Source organism: Lethenteron reissneri, chromosome 51 (assembly GCF_015708825.2).
Source record: "Lethenteron reissneri isolate LAM-NWPU_2019-01 chromosome 51, ASM1570882v1, whole genome shotgun sequence".
NCBI classification, from domain to species: domain Eukaryota; kingdom Metazoa; phylum Chordata; class Hyperoartia; order Petromyzontiformes; family Petromyzontidae; genus Lethenteron; species Lethenteron reissneri.
This window is the reverse complement of record NC_083829.1, coordinates 5529315-5547758: the sequence shown is the minus strand read 5'-3', so window position 1 is coordinate 5547758 and position 18444 is coordinate 5529315. Positions and strand designations below refer to the sequence as shown.

General features: G+C 49.1%; 2 protein-coding genes across 2 annotated transcripts in view; one reads left to right on the top strand and one right to left on the bottom strand.

The window, feature by feature from the left end:
* ATP5F1C (ATP synthase F1 subunit gamma) overlaps window positions 1-18444 on the bottom strand; it is a 375672-nt gene that overhangs the window by 45860 nt on the left and 311368 nt on the right. The gene's annotated exons all lie outside the window — the stretch shown is intronic.
* Window positions 1-18444, top strand: part of LOC133355542 (FERM domain-containing protein 4A-like) — a 110557-nt gene that overhangs the window by 77476 nt on the left and 14637 nt on the right. Inside the window, exons 7-9 of the mRNA XM_061572882.1 lie at window positions 3511-3587; window positions 8465-8603; window positions 10564-10687. Of these exons, the coding sequence (XP_061428866.1) occupies window positions 3511-3587; window positions 8465-8603; window positions 10564-10687 (340 nt within the window). The remainder of the gene's footprint in view (window positions 1-3510; window positions 3588-8464; window positions 8604-10563; window positions 10688-18444) is intronic.

Sequence of the window (18444 nt, the reverse complement as noted above, 5' to 3'; positions counted from 1 at the left end):
CCAATGGTTTTTGTTGCATAACGGGCAAAGTGTGGGGGGGGGGACTGCTTTATGCACACGTTTCTGTGTGTTGCCAGAAACCAAACGTGTACGAATATAAACCGTTGGCAGTCGATGGATGGGGCTGAATAAAATGCAAATATTTGTAATAGAATTTAGCGATGAGCATCTTCGTTTTTTTCCTTATATCTGTACGGTACACAGACGCGCCATCCACTCTTGGCTTCGCTTGCTGCCTCGTTTGCATTTATATGATTTCGATTATTTTGGCTGCTATAAATTTTCACGTAATAAGCTACTTTGTTGAGCTATCATTTGTGGCCAGGTCACTTCTGAAAAATAAGCTAATAGCTCAGTGGGCTTTAACTGGTAAGATTAAAATAGTTTAGTCATTATTTTTTTTTAAGTGATTTGTTTACCTTTCCTATACTTTGCACTCCTGTTGTGTTTTGTACTGTTTGTTGCTGTAACGTTCTGGGACCCTGTGCCCTCGAACTGGGCATCTGTGAAAAATAGTTTCATAGCTCATCGGATTCCTCCTCCAAGTATAAAAAAATTCTGATTCTGATTCACTTTCGACTCTTTAAGCCAGGCATGTCCAAAGTCCGGCCCACGGGCCAATCACGGCCCGCGGTCAGATTTCATATGGACCGCAGCTTCGGTCTTATAACGTGTTAGTTATGGCTCGCCAGCTCTGTCAGAATAAATACATCATAAAACTCATGGAATTTTAAGGTATTCTATACAGCTTGTTCAATGTTATCTGACTGAATGAAAGGCAGAATTGCGTTTTTAGAGTTGTTCCCGTCTGCCTGAGTGGCTTATATTTGGTTACATTGTCATTTGAAAAATAAAGGTAATTGTGACAATGAAATTGTTTTATAACAGTGTGTATTTCCACGTAACTTTTGTGGTTAAAACAATGTCAAAAGGAACTATTGGCCCCCGGGCATCTTCACTTTATCAAATGTGGCCCTCTTTGCAAAAAGGTTTGGACACCCCTGCTTTAAGCGGTCTTGAGCACCAAGTCCCACACTCCCCCCCCCCCCATCCCAATTTGCATGGCGAAGGGAGGAGATGAGAGACACGCGCTGCGTGCATTTGAAAACACTGCCAGGTTATCCCTCCCGTAAGCTTGCAAAGAAGAGCCCTTGAGTCCTAAAGATGCACGCTGAGCCTTATTGACTTCATACCCCACCTCCTCCTCCTCCTCTCTCGCTTTCCTCTCTTGCAGTGGCGACTTTGCCAGGGAAGGCCCGGGGGTGGGGGGGGGAGCCCATTGTTTGGGCCTTATGTTACTTCGTCACAATTGGACACAAGTAGACCTTTGTTGTTTAAAGGGCCACTGCTGGTGGGTTTTAGAGGATGACCCACAGATTCCCGTTTAGACCTTGTGATTGAGTGGCCATTAAATAAGCCGTTTGGTGACGGTGTTTGCTCTCTGCCACATGTTTACGGCCACATTGGTGCATTTAGTTTCATTCTCACTGGGACTATTGCAGCCCTGTGATTTTTCTGGGCCACAATAGACTTGATGCCTTCCAATAGGTATCTGTTTGGTGTTTGGACATCTTAACACCTGTTTTTATTGCCAGAAAGGGTAAGGCCTATTCTTATTTTTTCATCGATAAATACTTGGATTATGAATGATAGATGCGTCACAATGGCAGGTGATTTGTCTTTACGCTCAAACGATAAAAAGGGACGGCGCTCATTCGCGAGCCGATGGTGGAAATTCCTAATTCCTGCGTCTCTCCGTGGGACGAGCAATGTTGACTTCTCACAAAGTGGCAATCGTTTTATCGAACTCGGGAGGTATGATAGACAGAGTGAAACCTTGACCGGAATTTACAGCCATTTTATCAATCCACTGCTAGATGAAGGCGTCCCCGACACTGTCGGCAATGGGGGTTGTTTGAGCATGCTTCACCGTGCTGTTCGTATGTTTCTACGTTGAACTTCTTTCGCACCGTCCGTACGTAGCTAACCGTGCTAATCGGTGGCGCAGGGGAAGGACAACAAACCAAGCACAAAAAGCGTCGAGCACTCGAGGGGGAGTGGGGGAAAGAGCATAGAGCCCTTGCGATGAGGATCCTTGTCGAAATCCCCGCGTCAAGGGAGCAGCGTCAAGTTACCCACCAAACACGGCATGCAAAGAGCATTTCAAAGGGCCTTTGACAAAAGGCCTAGATGCGAAAACAGCTATTTAGAAATTGTTCGCACATTACAACCACGCACCTGCGATCGGCCTTGTCACACGGAGTGATGAGCACGCACACGCACACACACAAAGACAGACAAATATTCCCCCGTATAGCCTTAAAAGACTGTTGGGGCAAGTGGTGTTAGCGAGCACCTATGAAGGCCGGCACGGCACACGAAGGGCTGGGTGTCCAGCATCACGCCCGGCCGAGCTTTGTCTCCCAAGTGGCGATGTTCACACACCGCACCAGGTACTCATTTGAGGCTGAGTCGACCTAGGGGAGGCCCAAGACCGGTTCAGATATTCGTCACCGGTGTTGGTGGCCGGGAGCGGGAATCGAATTCGGGTCTCCGGGTTCGTAGCACAGCACGCTAACCGCTACACACACGCACACATGCACTCTGCAGTCCATAGACTACATGAGTGATGGTCAAAATGTTTTAGAAACTGGTTATTAATCGCGCCTGTATAATTGCTTCATAATTTCAGTATTTTATCTTATTAGCGCGTGTAATCACATATTCTGTTAATGTATAATTTATAAGCTACTTTTATTTAGAAATATCTCGTACCACTGTATGTATGTGTTAGACTTTTTGTAAAAAATAAATCTATTAAAATCAAATCTAAATACAGTAAATCTTTATGACATACGTCAATGCAAGAATGCAGATTTTAAAGGAATGGTTGACAAGTAAATCTTTATCTTGCGTGTACCATTTAGCGGTGTGCCAACATCTATATTGTGTTTGCTAAGTTATGAAATTAACTCGATTCGCCCGACAGCTCAGCTGCACGTGAATGAGAAGCGAGGATCTGTGCCCGTTCATTGCGGCGACCTATTTTCTCGTTTCTAAAACGCAGGGGGTTCGTCAATGTACACAGCGTGGCATACATCTCCAGCTGAGTGCGCGGTGGGAGAGGGCCTCACAATCCAAAAGGTTATAAGTTCAAATCCCGGTTGGGAGGTCCACCATTCAGCCCGTTGTTCATCTGAGCAAAATCACCAAAGCTAAGCAGGTCTTGAGCCTGGATAGTGCTCGGATGGGCGACCACCCCGCGCAAAACAGGCGCTGTAGGCGAGGGGCGAGGAGCTTGCAGATCCTTCCACAGAGAAGCTGTGGAACGTGCCAGTCTGTGTGACCCGTAGCTGGCAGCTGATGGATCACGTGGCAGCAGGGTGGACAGCGATGGGTGCAAGCGATGGGTGCAAGCGAGGTTCACTCTCTGCACTCCGCCCTGCAGGAGCTGTGCTGGAGCTTTCCTCACCCCAACGCACTCTCTCTCACTCTCACCCTGTGTTCCAGGTTTTCCACTGGGCGCAGCTAGAAAACCTCTTCTTCCGCGAGAAGAAGTTCTCCGTGGAAGTGCACGACCCTCGCCGGTAAGATTCATCGCGGATGATCCCTTCCGCGCGCACGAGACGCGGGTCGGTCGCCGCTGCTGCGTTGCCAGTGATGCACGGGCACATTTAACAATAAAACTCAACACGTTCGTCAATAACAACAACATTGTCAATCACTTTAAGGGCACTACACTGTGGCGAGATGTTTACTACCTCGCTTGGTTTACAGGAGGTCGTGGGTTCGATCCCGACCCCGACGCCTGCTGTATATTTGGAGTTTGCGTGTCTCTCCCCGTGGTCGCGTGCTATACATTTCCACATGATAAGCCGATTCACTGAGCTATCATTTGTGGCCAGGTCGCTTCTGAGAAAGAGCTACATAGCTTAGTGGGTCTTACCTGATAAAATAAAAAATTAGTGCCATGAAGACGGGCCACTGCCCAAAGCATCGCCTATAATATTTTTATTTTTTACTTTTAATGGCCGCACACACACGGAGTGTTATTATTGACCAACGTGTTGAGTTGCTGTTGTTGTTGATTGTGCTTGTGCACCACCTCCGATTAGCACGGTTGGCTACGTGTGGTGCGAAAGAAGTTCAACACACACACACTAGCAACGCAGCGGCAGCATCGCAAGATAAGAGCGTCGAACGGTGTGGTGGCAACGTCTCGCAGTGGGACACAATTACAGGAAAGTTTTCGGGAAAAAAAATTAGTCCCCATTCGTTTATCGCCAGCTTCACGAGAATCTCTTGGGCAATATTCTACGGAGCGGTCGTCGCCGAGCTCGTATTCCAACAGGTTTTAAGGTTGTGTTGACGGTTCATGTGAAGAACATCAACATCACCATCTTCATAATAATCATCATCAATATCGCGTGCGTGATGCTTCCAACTTGCAGGGCAGTGAGGTGACCATAAAGGTGGCGGCACAGACGATAAGGTTGCTGATGTCTTTAGCTCCGGGTGCTCCCGTTGTCTGCCACACAACGGATGGAAAGTCCGCGTCTACCCCGGCTCCCGCAATGGGAATGTGGAATTAGCGCTGCTGCCTCGAGGCTTAACCAGCAGCAGAGCGAGGGAGAGACACTTTTGACTTTGAACTTTTGATTTTGCGGAACTGCAAACGAACGAAATGCGATGCCTCCTTCGATTTTGCGCCCCGCATTCAGAGGGGGGGGGAGGGGGGGTTGGGGGGCGGTTGCCGACCACTAAACGCGGCACGCGGTTGTCAAGCCAGCCGAGTGGTAAATGAAACGTATCGCACACGCCATCAATCCTAATGAAGATAAACCGTCGGCTCTCGAAATGCACAGAGGCCCCTTCAAGTGCAAGAGAGCCCATCTTTATCTAACGAGGGTTACGGCTGCTCTTCCACATTAATTTCCTGTACTTGGGTTTTTTTTTTCCCTTCTGTGTGTGTTCATGTTTTCATCTTTATGCTCCTACGCGTCCGTGTGCGTTGGGGTTTTGCTAAGCACTACACCGCCGCTTGTGGGGTAGAGGTAGCGTAGTGGTTAGCGCAATGCGCTACGAACCCGGCCAGCCGAGTTCGATTCCCGCTTACGGCCGATCACAGTGGCGAACACGTTCCTTCGGAGTGGGCAGGAAGGAACTTGGTTGGACAGCGCATTCGTGCGATCCCGTGTCACGCGGCGCAAGCTGCGTGGGGCGGCGCGTCACGTGGTGCTGAGCCCGCCCGAAGCGCTCTATGAAATACAAATCGAGGGCGTGGCTATGCACGACAGACAGACAAATAATCCCTGGTGGGCAGTGTGGAACTGTTGTTCCTACCTGTAATATCTGAGCCTATCCTGGGCTTTCCCCTTGGTTAACTCAGCCTTAAAAGAGTCACTTGGTATGAGGTATAAACACTGGGGGGTCAAAGGCTGCTGGGCGTGGTGTTGGCCACCCACCCCCTCGTGTGCCTTCATAGGCGCTCGCTACCAGCACTTGCCCCAAAAGTATGTTGAAGGCTATACTGGGAACATCATTAGACCTCCTTTGCCAGTACCAAAATATAATAATAGGGGTTTTCCCCTTTTTTCTGGCAACAAAACTGAAACCTTTTTACAAGGATTCATGTCTGCATTAACCACAATACTTGCAGTAAAAATGCAAACAACACACACTGTGATAATATTGGTCCACACCAAGGGACGGCTTTCTTTTGAGCCTCGACCCAATTGGTGCTCGACCACAGGACGCACCAATTTATATATTTACGCGATCTAACCCAAAAAAAACCTCTCTTATGGATGATATTGGTCGCGAAAGCCTACTTGTTAAACTGTTGTGGGGCCTTTCTTGGCACAAACAAGCGCTCACTATGAGCTGATTCGCAGCGTTGTGGTTTAAAGCATAGGTGTGATAATAGTGCTTGGCTCACGATGATGGTTGCAAGTTTCAATCCCTTTCGGGGGTAACAACCTGTGGCCCATTGTCTCGCTGCAGTCGGTAATACGAGGAGCGTTGCTTTGCCACAAAATGAACCGTGGTCATCCACGGTTGCCCCAAAAGTATGTTGCGTGCGAAACAACTGGAAATGTCAAATGTACACCACTGGCTCAGAACGGACCCCCACTGCTGGGAATGAGGACAACTTTGCAAAACATAAAACTCAAACACGTTACATAAAAAACACCGTGGCCTTTAAAGGAAATGTAGATGATAGGTGACGTTTTGCATAATGGCCCTTCTTCACTGATAATTAAAGCATATCCCTTTTCATTTTACGCTGTGATCGTTTTCATTGTAAAATTCCACGTGAAATTCGCAGCCTGTAGATGCCACGTCCCCCTTGGATTTTTACAATAATATTAAACCGTACGTTTTACCGATAACTCGTGGGCGTAATACACGTGTACATTTCTACGCGCGCGCACACACATACGCATGCGCAAAAAGCACACGCGCGTATACAGAGCTTTTTTTACGGGGGGGCAGATGCTCACTGGTGCAGTAGACTGCTCAATTGAAGGGTACTCCAGTAAATGGGCTGGGATTCGTGTTACAGCATGGTCGGCGCTTTCAGGACACGTGATTAACTTGGTCGATAGCGCAGGCACAAGGCACACGCCCGCTGCCGCTACCCTCCGAGAGAGAGAGATGCATTCACGGGTTCTTGAGAATACGCTCGTGAAGTCGAAGCGTGCGTTCCTGCTCAAACGAGCATAGATGCGGTTCGCTCATCTCATTCGTTTATATCCCTGCAGAGCCACTTGGTGGAAATTCCACATTCCTATGGTGGTGGCGAGTCTCTCCTCCAACGAAACCAACCGCTGTTGTTGACTGCCCCGCAGAGACTTAGTTTACCGACCGTGCAATGATGATGATGGCAGTGGCCAGATGTTAACTACCTCGCCTGGTATGCAGGATGTCGTGGGTTCGGTCCCAACCCTGACGCCGTATATTTGGAGTTTGCATGTTCTCCCCGTGAGCGTGTGGATTTTTCTCCGGCTTCTCCGGTTTTTCCCTCCACATTTAGAATTAACGTGCATTTAGAGTATTTGGCTGCTGTAAATTTTCACGTGATGATAATAAGGCACTTCTCGTTGAGCTATCCTTCGTGGCAGGTCGCTTCTGACAAAGATCTGTTTAGCTCAGTGGGCCTTACCTGGTAAAATCGAAAAAAGTGCTTAGTTTAGTTTTACAGTCGGTCAACCTTCTGATTTTCTGAGCCGCTACGCTCTCGCCCGCTGAGCTAGCCGGCGGGGTTTTTTGAGAATGCGAGCGCGCGTCTTTTGCCCAAGAGCGTGAATGTCTCGCGGAAGAGGAAGTGGAGGGCAGGGGCAGGAGAGGGCTGTGCGTTCGACCGACTACCCGAGCTGTCTCCGCAGGGCACATCGTCGTCTCGAACTCTGGTTCGGGCGTGCGGCCGTGTGATCTCCCGGCACGCTCGGTGGGGGGGGGGGGGGGCCACGATAGCGGGATGTTAACTCCCTCGCCTGGTATACAGCGGGTCGTGTGTTCGATCCCGACCCTGATGCCTGCTGTAGATATGCAGTTTGCACGTTTCTCTCTCTCCCCACGGTTGCGTAGATTTTTCTCCGGGTCCATCCGGCTTTTCCCTAAACATTTAGAACCGACGTGCATTTAGAGTATTTGGCTGCGATAGATTTCAACACGGTAAGCGACCTCCGATTTGCATGGCTTGCTACGTACGGTGCGAAACCAGTTATGGATACATATATACATGCTTCGTTGAGCTATCATTTGAGGTGAGGTCGCTTCTGAAAAATGGCTAAATAGCTCGGTGGGCCTTGCGTGGTAAAATTAAAAAAATAGTTTCGTTTGCATTGTATGAAAACTGCTGGCGTGAAGAAAAACGTGTGAGTGCCGCATGGACAGCATCTCTTCTGTATGCATGTACGTTGAACTTCTTTCGCGCCGTACGTAGCCAACCGTGCTAATTGGAGGTTCAGGGGAAGGAACCATACATATGTTGTCAAGCATGGCCATGTAGTATGTAAAAAAATTAACCCGTAAAAACAAAGTTATTCACTATAAATCCTTTATATGCGTGGCGGCTAGAGTCCTCTCGTCCTCTGGCTTGAGATGGCTGCCACCTATGGGTCAGATGATTGCCTGCCACCATTAAGCAATTGGTAATTAAATATAATTAATTTTTTCCTAAAAAACGAAAATAAATTGTCACGCACAACGAGTCTGTGTGCAAAATGTCAGCTCGATTGGATCACGGGAAGTGGGTTAAAAAACGACCGAAAAATGTGCACGGTCGTAAGCGCGCAAGCAAGCAAGCAAGTGAACTTAATATAAAGAATTTAAAAAAGGGGTTAACACTAACAGCCACAAGGCTACCTGGAAATCCATCTATTTAGTCATTTTCCTTTATTCCGTGCGGTTTTGTATTTTTTTAATTTCCTTTGTGTTTATTCATTATTTTTGTTTGCAGGGCGTCAGTGGGCCGCCGTTCGTTCGGGCAGGGTGACATCGTCGTGCACTCCTGGTACGGCACCCCGTCGCTCATCAAGGCCGTGTGGGCTATGGCCATAAGCCAGCATCAGTTCTACCTCGACCGCAAGCAGAACAAGGTAAGGAGAGGCTTTTCCCGCGTGCCTACTGGTGTGGGGGCGGCGGGGGGCGGCGGGGGGGGGGGGTTGGCGGGGGGGGGGTCGGCGGGGGGGGGGGGCAGCAGGGGGGGCGGTGGGTGGGGGGGGGCGGCCCCACCCCCACCCACCCACCCCCACCCTGGTTCTCAAACAGAGCAAGTTGGCTTGGCCCGTTATTCCCATGGTAGTAATAATAATACTTTCATTTTATATCGCATCATTCATGCCAACAGCATCCCACAACGCTGTAGATGAATTATTTCTAAAGGACCAAATCCCATGCACTGCGATCATCTGCGTACGGTGCGAAAGAAGCCCAACATCATTGGAACCTCCTTTTCCAGGAGAAAAATATGATAATTGTTTTTTTACCCTTGACGCAAAAAGGCGTAATCTCACATGGTCCAACACCACGTGAGACTAGGCTCTAAGAAAAGCTGTCTCGGGTGTGGAGCAATCAATTTCAAGGACAGTGCATACATTATCAGAGTTGTGTTTTTTGTTTGCATTCCAACCGCAGGTATTGTGGTCAATGCAAACATGACTCCTTGTAAAAAAGGTGTCAGTTTTGTTGCCAGATAAAAAGGGTAAAAAAACAATTATCAAGCCCAACACCCTACTACCAAACTAAATCAGAAATGAATAAACAAATTCAGAAATGGCATCAAAACAGAAAGTACAAACAGCCAAAAAGTGATCACAACCTGGTCCAAGCCGGCAGCATCTGGACTGCTTGGTTCGCTTTAGCGCAAGTTAAATTAAACTAAAACTACGAACTATGTTTATTTTACCAGGTAAGGCCCACTGAGCTATACAGCTCTTTCCAGAAGCGACCTGGCTATCACAAATGATAGCTCAACGAAGTAGCTAATCGCGTGGACATTTATAGCAGCCAAATACCTGATTCTAAATGTGGACGGAAAAACCGGAGGACCCGGAGAAAAATCCACGGAACCACGAGGAGAACAAGAGAGACATGCAAACTTGATATATGCAGCAGGCATCAAGAGTCGGGATCAAACTCACGACCTCCCGCACACCAGGCGAGGTAGTTCACATCTCGCCACCATGGCGCCCCAAAGTTTATAAGTGGAGCTATAGGTGCAGTCCTGAAATGTTTTGCTCGCACAACTGCTCGCGAGCTCTATAGACTGCCCCTCTAAGAGGGTATTTGGCCTACTCGTCCATGCCGGTCAGACGTCTCGCAAGACGTGGGAGAACCCACACTTTACCCCACCACGTAAGATCTGCCGATCGACTATAGTGTACTCGATTTAAAGCTTTCGTGACTGCAGGGATTCATCTTCTTGGTTCTTTCGGTACAGTCATGTAGAATGGAAATGATAAAATAATAAAAAATAAAACATAATAAAATAATTCTCACGACGTTTCGGCCACAACGCAAGCAGCCGTCCTCAGGTGAAGAATAGGTCTGTCGAGAAGACAGAGTCTGAATGGACCGAAAGAACCAAGAAGATATAGTGTACTCATTAATACAGCTGGCTAGGCAGAGAGTGGGATTGGGGGGGGGGGGGGTGGTGATTCAAGATTATTGCCAATTACTTCAACTGCCACTCCGGGACATCGAACCGGTGACCTTCTGGACCAACCACGCCTTCACGGCAGCGTCCCAGCCCGAGCGTAGCGGTGTGGAGTCTGCGCCACGTGACTTTTGCATCAAGTCCGTAGACAATAATTTTATTCCAAAATACAGGTTTGGAAAGCCTGCGTGTTAATCCAATCATCTTCTTGCGAGCTACGACGTGAGATCATGCGCCGTGAGCGCAAGGGCGGCATTCGGAGCGACGTGCCGACGATGCGTTTGGTCACGCCAGCATCCTCCCCCCCCCTCCTCCTCCCAACCAACCCCCTTCTCGACTCCGTCGGTAGCGCCGCGAACGCCCCTGGGTCTAACCGCCGCCGCGTATCTTTGTCGACGCAGGCGAAGATCCCGGTGGCGCGCAGCATGAGCGAGATTGCGGAGGACATGGGCGACCTGGAGCTGACGGGGACGTCGAGGATGAGCAAGGGACTCGGCGAGGGAGGCGTGGGCAGAGGCTCGTCTGGTACGGCTCAACTTTTGTTGTCCTTCCGCCCCCCCCGGCCCCGCACACCTCCACCAAATAAGCACGTTTGGATAGGTGCGCTGCGAAAGAAGTTCAACGTGTGCAAAATACAATCTATAAACTATTTTTATTTGTATTCTTAGGTTTTTTCGGTAAAGTCACGTAGGTAAAACATTAAAATTAATAAAAGTAAAATAAAATAAAAAATCACGACGTTTCGGAGGCAACACAAGCTTCCGTCTTCAGGTGGAACCGTCACAGCAACGACAGCTGTATCAAGTAAATGAGAGATTGCAGGAGCTACCACTCCGTTTATATAATGGTTGGCCAGGTAAGGCCCACTGGCTCTTTTTCAGAAGTGACCTGGCCACGAATGATAGCTCACCGAAGTGGCTTGTCATGCTTCGCAGGGCTATAAACAAGAGGTGAGCACCAATGCCTCCAATTAATTGAGTAGGAAATCACTTCGATTTTTTGTTTTACTTTTTAGTCTGGCATGGCATGCGAGCACCTGCTTCCCATAGTACAACCCGCACCTGCAATTAGCACACTTGGCTACGTACAGTGCGAAATAAGTTAAACATACATACAACATACCGTACATAAACATCGGATCCACACCAGAGGCCATGCTAAAACAAACCTGGCGTGCCTCAAGGGAGGTGTGAGATTATTTTTCCACTGCGGAAGCCGAGCCGTACCGCTGACGTCACGAGCAGTGAACGAGTCGATTAACAGCGGCCACCCTTGGCCCTGGTTTGGGCCCACAGTTAGATCCGGACGCCTCGTGAGGTCAGAGTTTGACGGTTTGGTTCTGGCTCGGCCCGGCAGAGGAAGGCCAGTGGAAAAACACCTGGCGTGGTGGAAAAAGGGATACGGTTGGGGCGGTGTGGCCATTTCACCGCGGCCACCTTTGCCTCACCCCCCCGGGGCGATGATATTTACACGGCACAGCAGTGGGGAGTGGGGGGGGGGGGAACTAATTTCTGCTTCAGCCTGAGGGGTGACCTTGTGGAGGCGCTGTGGACCATGTTCGTAGAATGAGTGCCAAAAAAGGTGGTCAAGTACGATCAGAATTCACAGCGCAGGTCACTGGAATCGGACGAATCGCAGGGCGGAGTGAAAGGAGCGATTACATTAGAGGCCCTTAAGCTTTTACAAAATAACAAACGCAAAAAAACACACACAAATAACAAACGTGGCATAGCCCCAAAATTCTGGGAAGCCCTTTCAGGACCTTTTTGAAAACCAATCCACACGGCTCAGTGGCTCGTAGTGGCTGCGAGCAGCCCACAACCGCTTTGGAAGTGACACCAATTCCCAGCGATGTATCATTTTTCCTCGTTATCACATTAGCATACGTACGGCTCCACCTTGTCCCCCCCTCCCTGCTGGCAGCCACGCCAGCTCTCACGGCTTGGCTCAACACAGAACTTTTTTGTTCTTCTGGAGTCCTTTTGTTTTTGTGGATCGAAGCGTTCAAAAGGCTGCAACACCGCTCGCTCCCAATGTACGTTGTTACGCGTAGAAAAAAAGCCTCTGGACTGTAACACGATTGTCCCCTTGTATTCCTAATTGGAGATTTCCACGGATGCTCTTCCTGGCCCCACTCTTCGTGAACCCCCGGCAGTTTAGGTTTCAATAAGCCCAACGTTAAACTGGGCGCAAAAATATAACGCGGATTGTTAAATGTCCCGCCAGTTGGTAAGGGAGTGCAGGTCTCATAGGTAAAGTTTTGAGTTTAAATGCACATCACGGGTTGAATGAGCCCCCCCTCCTCTCCTACATCTCTCTGGGATTAACAAAGTGAGCACCATAGGCATCAGAGGTTTTTTGGGATTATGTCAAATGGGTCATGCGTGTCATTTGCATAGCTCGTGCGTACTTTGTTTAACAGCCAGAGGCAAACGCTACAAACTGAGAACATGGAAAATGAAGTCTCATATCCAATACGTGTTGTCAGTATTTCCATGACAATCCTCCTCACTTGATGCACGGAAAGCCTTGGTGGGTTTCCAGATTCATTTATTTTATTTTCACACGATTTCATTTGGAATATTTGTATATAATCTATCTATTATGAGTCTTGTTATGCCCGGTGAAGCAAAGTGAGGAAATTGCCCGGACAGAGGCCACACAAACAAGGAAATCCCCCCGCTCAAACAGCGCGGCAGGGGATACGTTGGTAGCAACCAACTCGTTGTCCTGCCCTCCACTGTACGCCACCTCGCCAACCAGGCCAGTGTGGGTGTCGTGCACATCTCCGTACCAATCAGTCAACCCATCATCGAGGCTGCCACGAAGTAGAATTATTGAACCAGAAGTGATGGCGCATCCATTGCCCTAGCGTGCCAGGATGTCGTTGGTTATGTCACGTGCTCTGAAGGGCCATTGCCCAAAACGTCAAATATTACATTTGTTTTTTTTACTTTTAAGGCCACATGCAGTGTTGTTGTTGTTGATGAACGTGTTGAGTTTCGTTTTACTTGTGCAAGGGCATGACTGCCAACGCAGTATCACCGGATAAGTTGTTCATAAATCTGTTGCTTCCGAGGCTCGTTTCTCACACCTATAGGGGTCGGGCCCTGTGTTTTAAAGGCGTGTGACGAAGCCTGCAGCGGTGGTCCCTTCCAAATAGCCCTTTGCCCAACAACGAAACGGCGCACACCTGTGCGGCCGCCGTTCACAAAAGACGGGGGTTTTTTTGTGCGTGTTTACGATGCGTCAAAATAAATAAAAAACACCGGTCGGTTAATTTAACCCCGCTTCCCCCTCGGGTGAGAACTCGCCGCTTCAACACCAACGCCTCCCTCCCACCGTGCGGCTCGCAAGCGGGACACGCGGTGTGGACGGGGGGGGTGGGGGGCGAAGCGGGGGGATGAGGAAGGGTGACCCCCCCGGAAGGGGCTGAAGGAAACGCCGCTTGTCACGCAGGTGTGCGGATTCTTATTCTAAAACGGAGGGAGGGGGGGCGGGGAGGTAGGGACGTGGTGGGGGGGGGGGGCACCTCTTGCGCAAATCGTGTCCCTGAACTGCGGAAGACCGGGGGGTGGGGAAGGGGGTGGGGAGATTGGATCCAGCGCAGGAAGTTTACTTGGAGGCCTCTTCCTGCCATTCATGCGCCGTCGGCTTGCGTCGGCGCTTCACGGGGCCTCCGGTGGTCTCTGGCCCACAGTTTGGGACCCGCGTTTCTAGGAAAAGCCTTTTACCGCCCATAAAAAATTATTGTTTTAAGCAATCGCTGTTTATTTCTGGATTGAAAAGTCACTTCGGTAGGACTGATTTGTGCGTTTCACGGTTGGCTACGTACGAGGCGAAATAAGTTCAACATTCATTTATTTATTTACAAATGTCAGCCCTCGTGGGTTTCAAGTTGCTTCTTCGTGAAGGCTCTGCATCGGGATGTTTGTCCGTTCAGTTCGGTGTGTGACGTTTAATCATGAGAATTTTTGCCGCCGTATGTGTGTGTTCCCAATTGTGAACCCATGGCACCTGGGTCTGTTCCATGACCTGCTGCCAGCGGGCGTTCGGCACTTTATGTGGCCTTAACATGCACATAGCCTGGCACAAGCGCCGTTGGTGGCGGTTGTTGTTTCCAATTAAGTAATTTGCGGGTTTTGGACCAAAAATTCGGACCACGGCGCTGGCACAGAGTGTGGCCTGCTCTTGCCAGTGACCTCAGGAGATCTTTAAAGTCCACTGTCAAGCAGACGGCACGTGTTTATTGGCTATTAAATCTGCAGTATTAACCAGGGTGGCTGCCGAATTTGAACGGGGAACTTCCGCAGCAAGCTGTGGACACGCGACCACTTCTCCATGTCAAATACGCGGATACTATGCTTGGCTTGTGTGTGTACTCGTATAAAACACCTCATTGGTAGGTAGCACTATACATGTCACGACTAGACAGCCTGTTGCTTATTGCTCTCGCCATGGAAAAACTCGAGCGTTTGGCAATTTCACGTCAAGCCAGATACAACGTCGACCACCTGTGATCTGCTGCGAAGGCAAAAAGTTAAAGGTCCCGGGAAATAATGTGAAACATTAGGAAATTGTTTCATCGTGTGCAGCTGTCGTAGCCTCGACTGAAAATGTGAAAATCACCCGCAACTAATTCTTAGTGTCTTTAAACAACGACCTCTGTGATAATGGCCCCTTTTGTTTTGGGCTTGCCTGGGCAGGAAAGCCTCTTTAGCCATCACATTGTGACAAGGTACATAATTGGTTTATGGATGCTGACATTAAATCTGTGTGCGTGTGAAGGGGGGAATGGGTAGGGGTAGGGTAGCGGTTAAGCGCGCCGCGCTATGAACCTGGTGACCCGAGTTCGATTCCCGCTCACGACCGCCAACACCAATGACGATTATCAGAACCGGTCCTGGGCCTCTCCTAGGTCGACTCAGCCTCAAATGAGTACCTGGTGCGGTGTTTAAACATCGCCACTAGGGAAACAAAGGTGGCCAGGTATGGTGTTGGCCACTCACCCCCTCGTGTGCCGTGCTGGCCTTCATAGGTGCTCGCTAACAGCACTTGCCCCAACAGTCTGTTCATCTTTGTTTTTGTATGTTATTATATCGAGTAGGATATCTAGAATGGCTCAACCCATGTCACCTGGGTCTGTCCCACGACCTGTCAGCCGACACCTCATGTGGCCTCCAAGTGCACCTAGCCTGGCGTAGGCACTGTGGTGACGTCGCCGCCGCTTGGTGGCGAATGGCGAAGGCTGTTGTTGTTCTTTCTGGTACGTCGGTTTGGGTAATCTTTGCATCCTGCGTGTGTGTACACGTTTGAACATTTACTCTTAATCACGGGTGTGACAGCTGAGGCAACCGCTGAGATCGTGGAACAAAAATATCTCTCCGATCGGCTCCAGTGCTCCGTACTATTATGCTCAGCCAGCCCACCCGGGCTGTCACTTACAATGCGTGCCGTCGTTGACAATGATGGTGACGACGTAAACCCAAATTGGTACCGGCTCGCAGAGGAACGACGGCGGGAGTGACTTTGAAGCCGCGCGACTCCTCATCGCCCGGCCTGTCCGCGTGTCATCGCGCGTCGCACTGTACGTCTGTTGAACTTCTTTCGTGCCGTACCTAGCCAACTGCGATGATCGGAGGTGCGTGGGAGGGGAGGACAAGAAACTTAACACAAAGATTAATTCTAAAGTAATGAGTTTGTGAATCTCGATGATTTAAAAGTGCCATAGCTCCCAGCGTTCCAGACTGCCGCAGAAGTGTATCTGAAAGAGCGCGATGCGCCGTGTGATCGTCTTTGTTTTGATGGCCACAACCAAACTTAGCTCATCATCGCTACGAAATAAAAACCGTAGATGGGGGGCAGTTGGGGGGGGGGGGTGGGGGGTTCATAATAAGAGGAACGTCAGCGTCTCGAGCGAGTGCGGAGGACCGGCGAGTACCGGCGGCCCTGTGAATAGTTGTGGACATTCCACATTACAATGGCGAGAGCCAGTCCTGTCCTGAACAAGGTTGAGACTGGCACAGCTCTTCCGGCTACAGGACACGGCCAGATTTCGTGCTGGCAAGTCGAGCCGTTTGTCAGAATCGGAACGTCGCACGTGGTCGCGTGTGGGAGTTGTTAACCCTTTCCCGTTCTGAGACGTCTGCAAGTTGCCGGGTGGTTGGGGGTTCCGTTCACCGCTGAATCTCAGAACTCGTGAGCAGCTCAACGTCAATTTGATTAAGAGAGGCGTAGTAGCGCCGTTTTTTTCAAACACATGATACCAACTGCAGAGAACCGTAGGGGCACGAACGCACTCTACGACACTGCGCCACACGCCCTCCCGCATGACCTTGTGGGAGCCTCTGTACTGATAAAGTTATTTTATTTACGTTAGTTATGTACGTGTACTGACGACGTACACGTACGTCATCAGTACACATACGTCATCGGAATGGGAAAGAGTTAATTTGTACTTGGGTTTTGTTAGAGTTTTCATATAATGTGTGCATAGGCATTGTTTTGCAAGTTTCCTATTGGCTCATTGCCGGATACATTCGTCAATAAAACTGCACAGCACCAAACTATTTGTTTAATTCACTGGTTCAATAGGATAGCGTTTAGTCGTCATCATATTCTCTTGGTTCTGGGTTTGAACTTAGAGTGCCACAGGTGTGGGACACATTGCTCTCTTTAGCGGGGTTTACCGAACTCGTCGCTGCTCCAACATTTTAAGCGCGGAGAGCCTACATTTAAAATCCGAGTTAAATTTAGGGTTTAATTTCAATACTGCAGAGATAATTACATGCCATTAACACGGCTGCCACACACACACGAGCCTCACTGCCCATAAATGGATACAAAACGCACCGCCTACAATCCTCGCTCCAATGCGCGCTGCCACTCCGTGTCGGCTTTGGGGGGGGGCGGGCCGGGGCCGGTGATTTGGCTCGCTCTTCGCTTCTTTATTTTCGCCAAATAAATGTTCGAATGCCAATTCGCGGGAGGTGGCGTTGATTATATTGCACCATCGCAACCGCCTACCGGGGGTGGGTGGGGGGGGGGCGGGCTCACAACATGCTGGCAGTGAACGATTGCAGAGGGCCGTTACCCGAAATGTTCTGGGAGTGCGTTTTAACCGCAGTCTTTTCGACCGCTCGCATAGAGTCAGAATATGTATTTATACTGCAGGAGGAATCCCATGAGATATAAAGCTCTTTTTAACAGATGTCCAGTAGTAGCAGGTCAGAACGTGACAACAATAAACAATACAGAAACACGATAGGAGTGCAAAGGAAAGGTAAAAAAAAAATCACCTGAAAAAATATAACAAGTGAAAATAAATTTTGATTTGAGACGTCGTGAGAATTTTATTGATTAATATTATTTTATTATTTCCCTTCTACGTGACTTTACCGAAAGAACCAAGAATACAAGTAAAAATAAACTATTTATATTTTAATCTTGATTTGAAGCTTTCGTGACTGCAGGAATCCATATTCTTTGGTTCTTTCGGTAAAGTCAGGTAGGTAGAAAAAAAATAGATCACGACGTTTCGATCGCAACAACAAGCAACCGTCTTCAGGTGCACTCTCATGCTCACAAGTTCCTCACAATCGCTGGCCCCCCCACCCTCTTGCCCGATGCGGCAACCCAATCCCCCTCCCGCCCCCCCCCCTCTCGGGTCAATATAATGCCTCGTCCACAGCAGTCCGATTCTTTCACCTGAAGACGGTCGCTTGTTGTTGCGATCGAAACGTCGCGATCTATTATTTTCTCTACCTACGTGACTTTACCGAAAGAACCAAAGAGTATTTATATTTTACCAGCCAAGGTCCACTGAGCTACATACCTCTTTTTAAGACGCGACCTGGCCACAAATGATAGCTCAACGAACTAGCGTATCACGTGTGGAGCATTATAATGTGAAGCGGCAGGACTTCAAACGATGAGTTCACATCCCAGCCTGGTCACATTGACCCGTGACCCCTCCATGGTCAGTCACGTGATTGCTATCTGGTAAGACTGCACCACGTGGTCTGGGTAATCAACGCTGCATGCCTGTCTTACGGACATCCTGGCACCTGCCTTAGGAATGTGGAACTTATCCGACCTCTTTAAGACCACCAGTGTAGATTAACAATGCCGATTTGAAGATGGATTTGTTTTTATGCCAGTACTGATGAAGGTTAAACACTTAAAAGGAATATTATTCATTTAGGTCATTAGATAAACGTCAACTCTAGATGGCAAGAGCGTTTTGTTTCTCTAGCCTGAATTGTCGGAAAAAGTGAAACGTT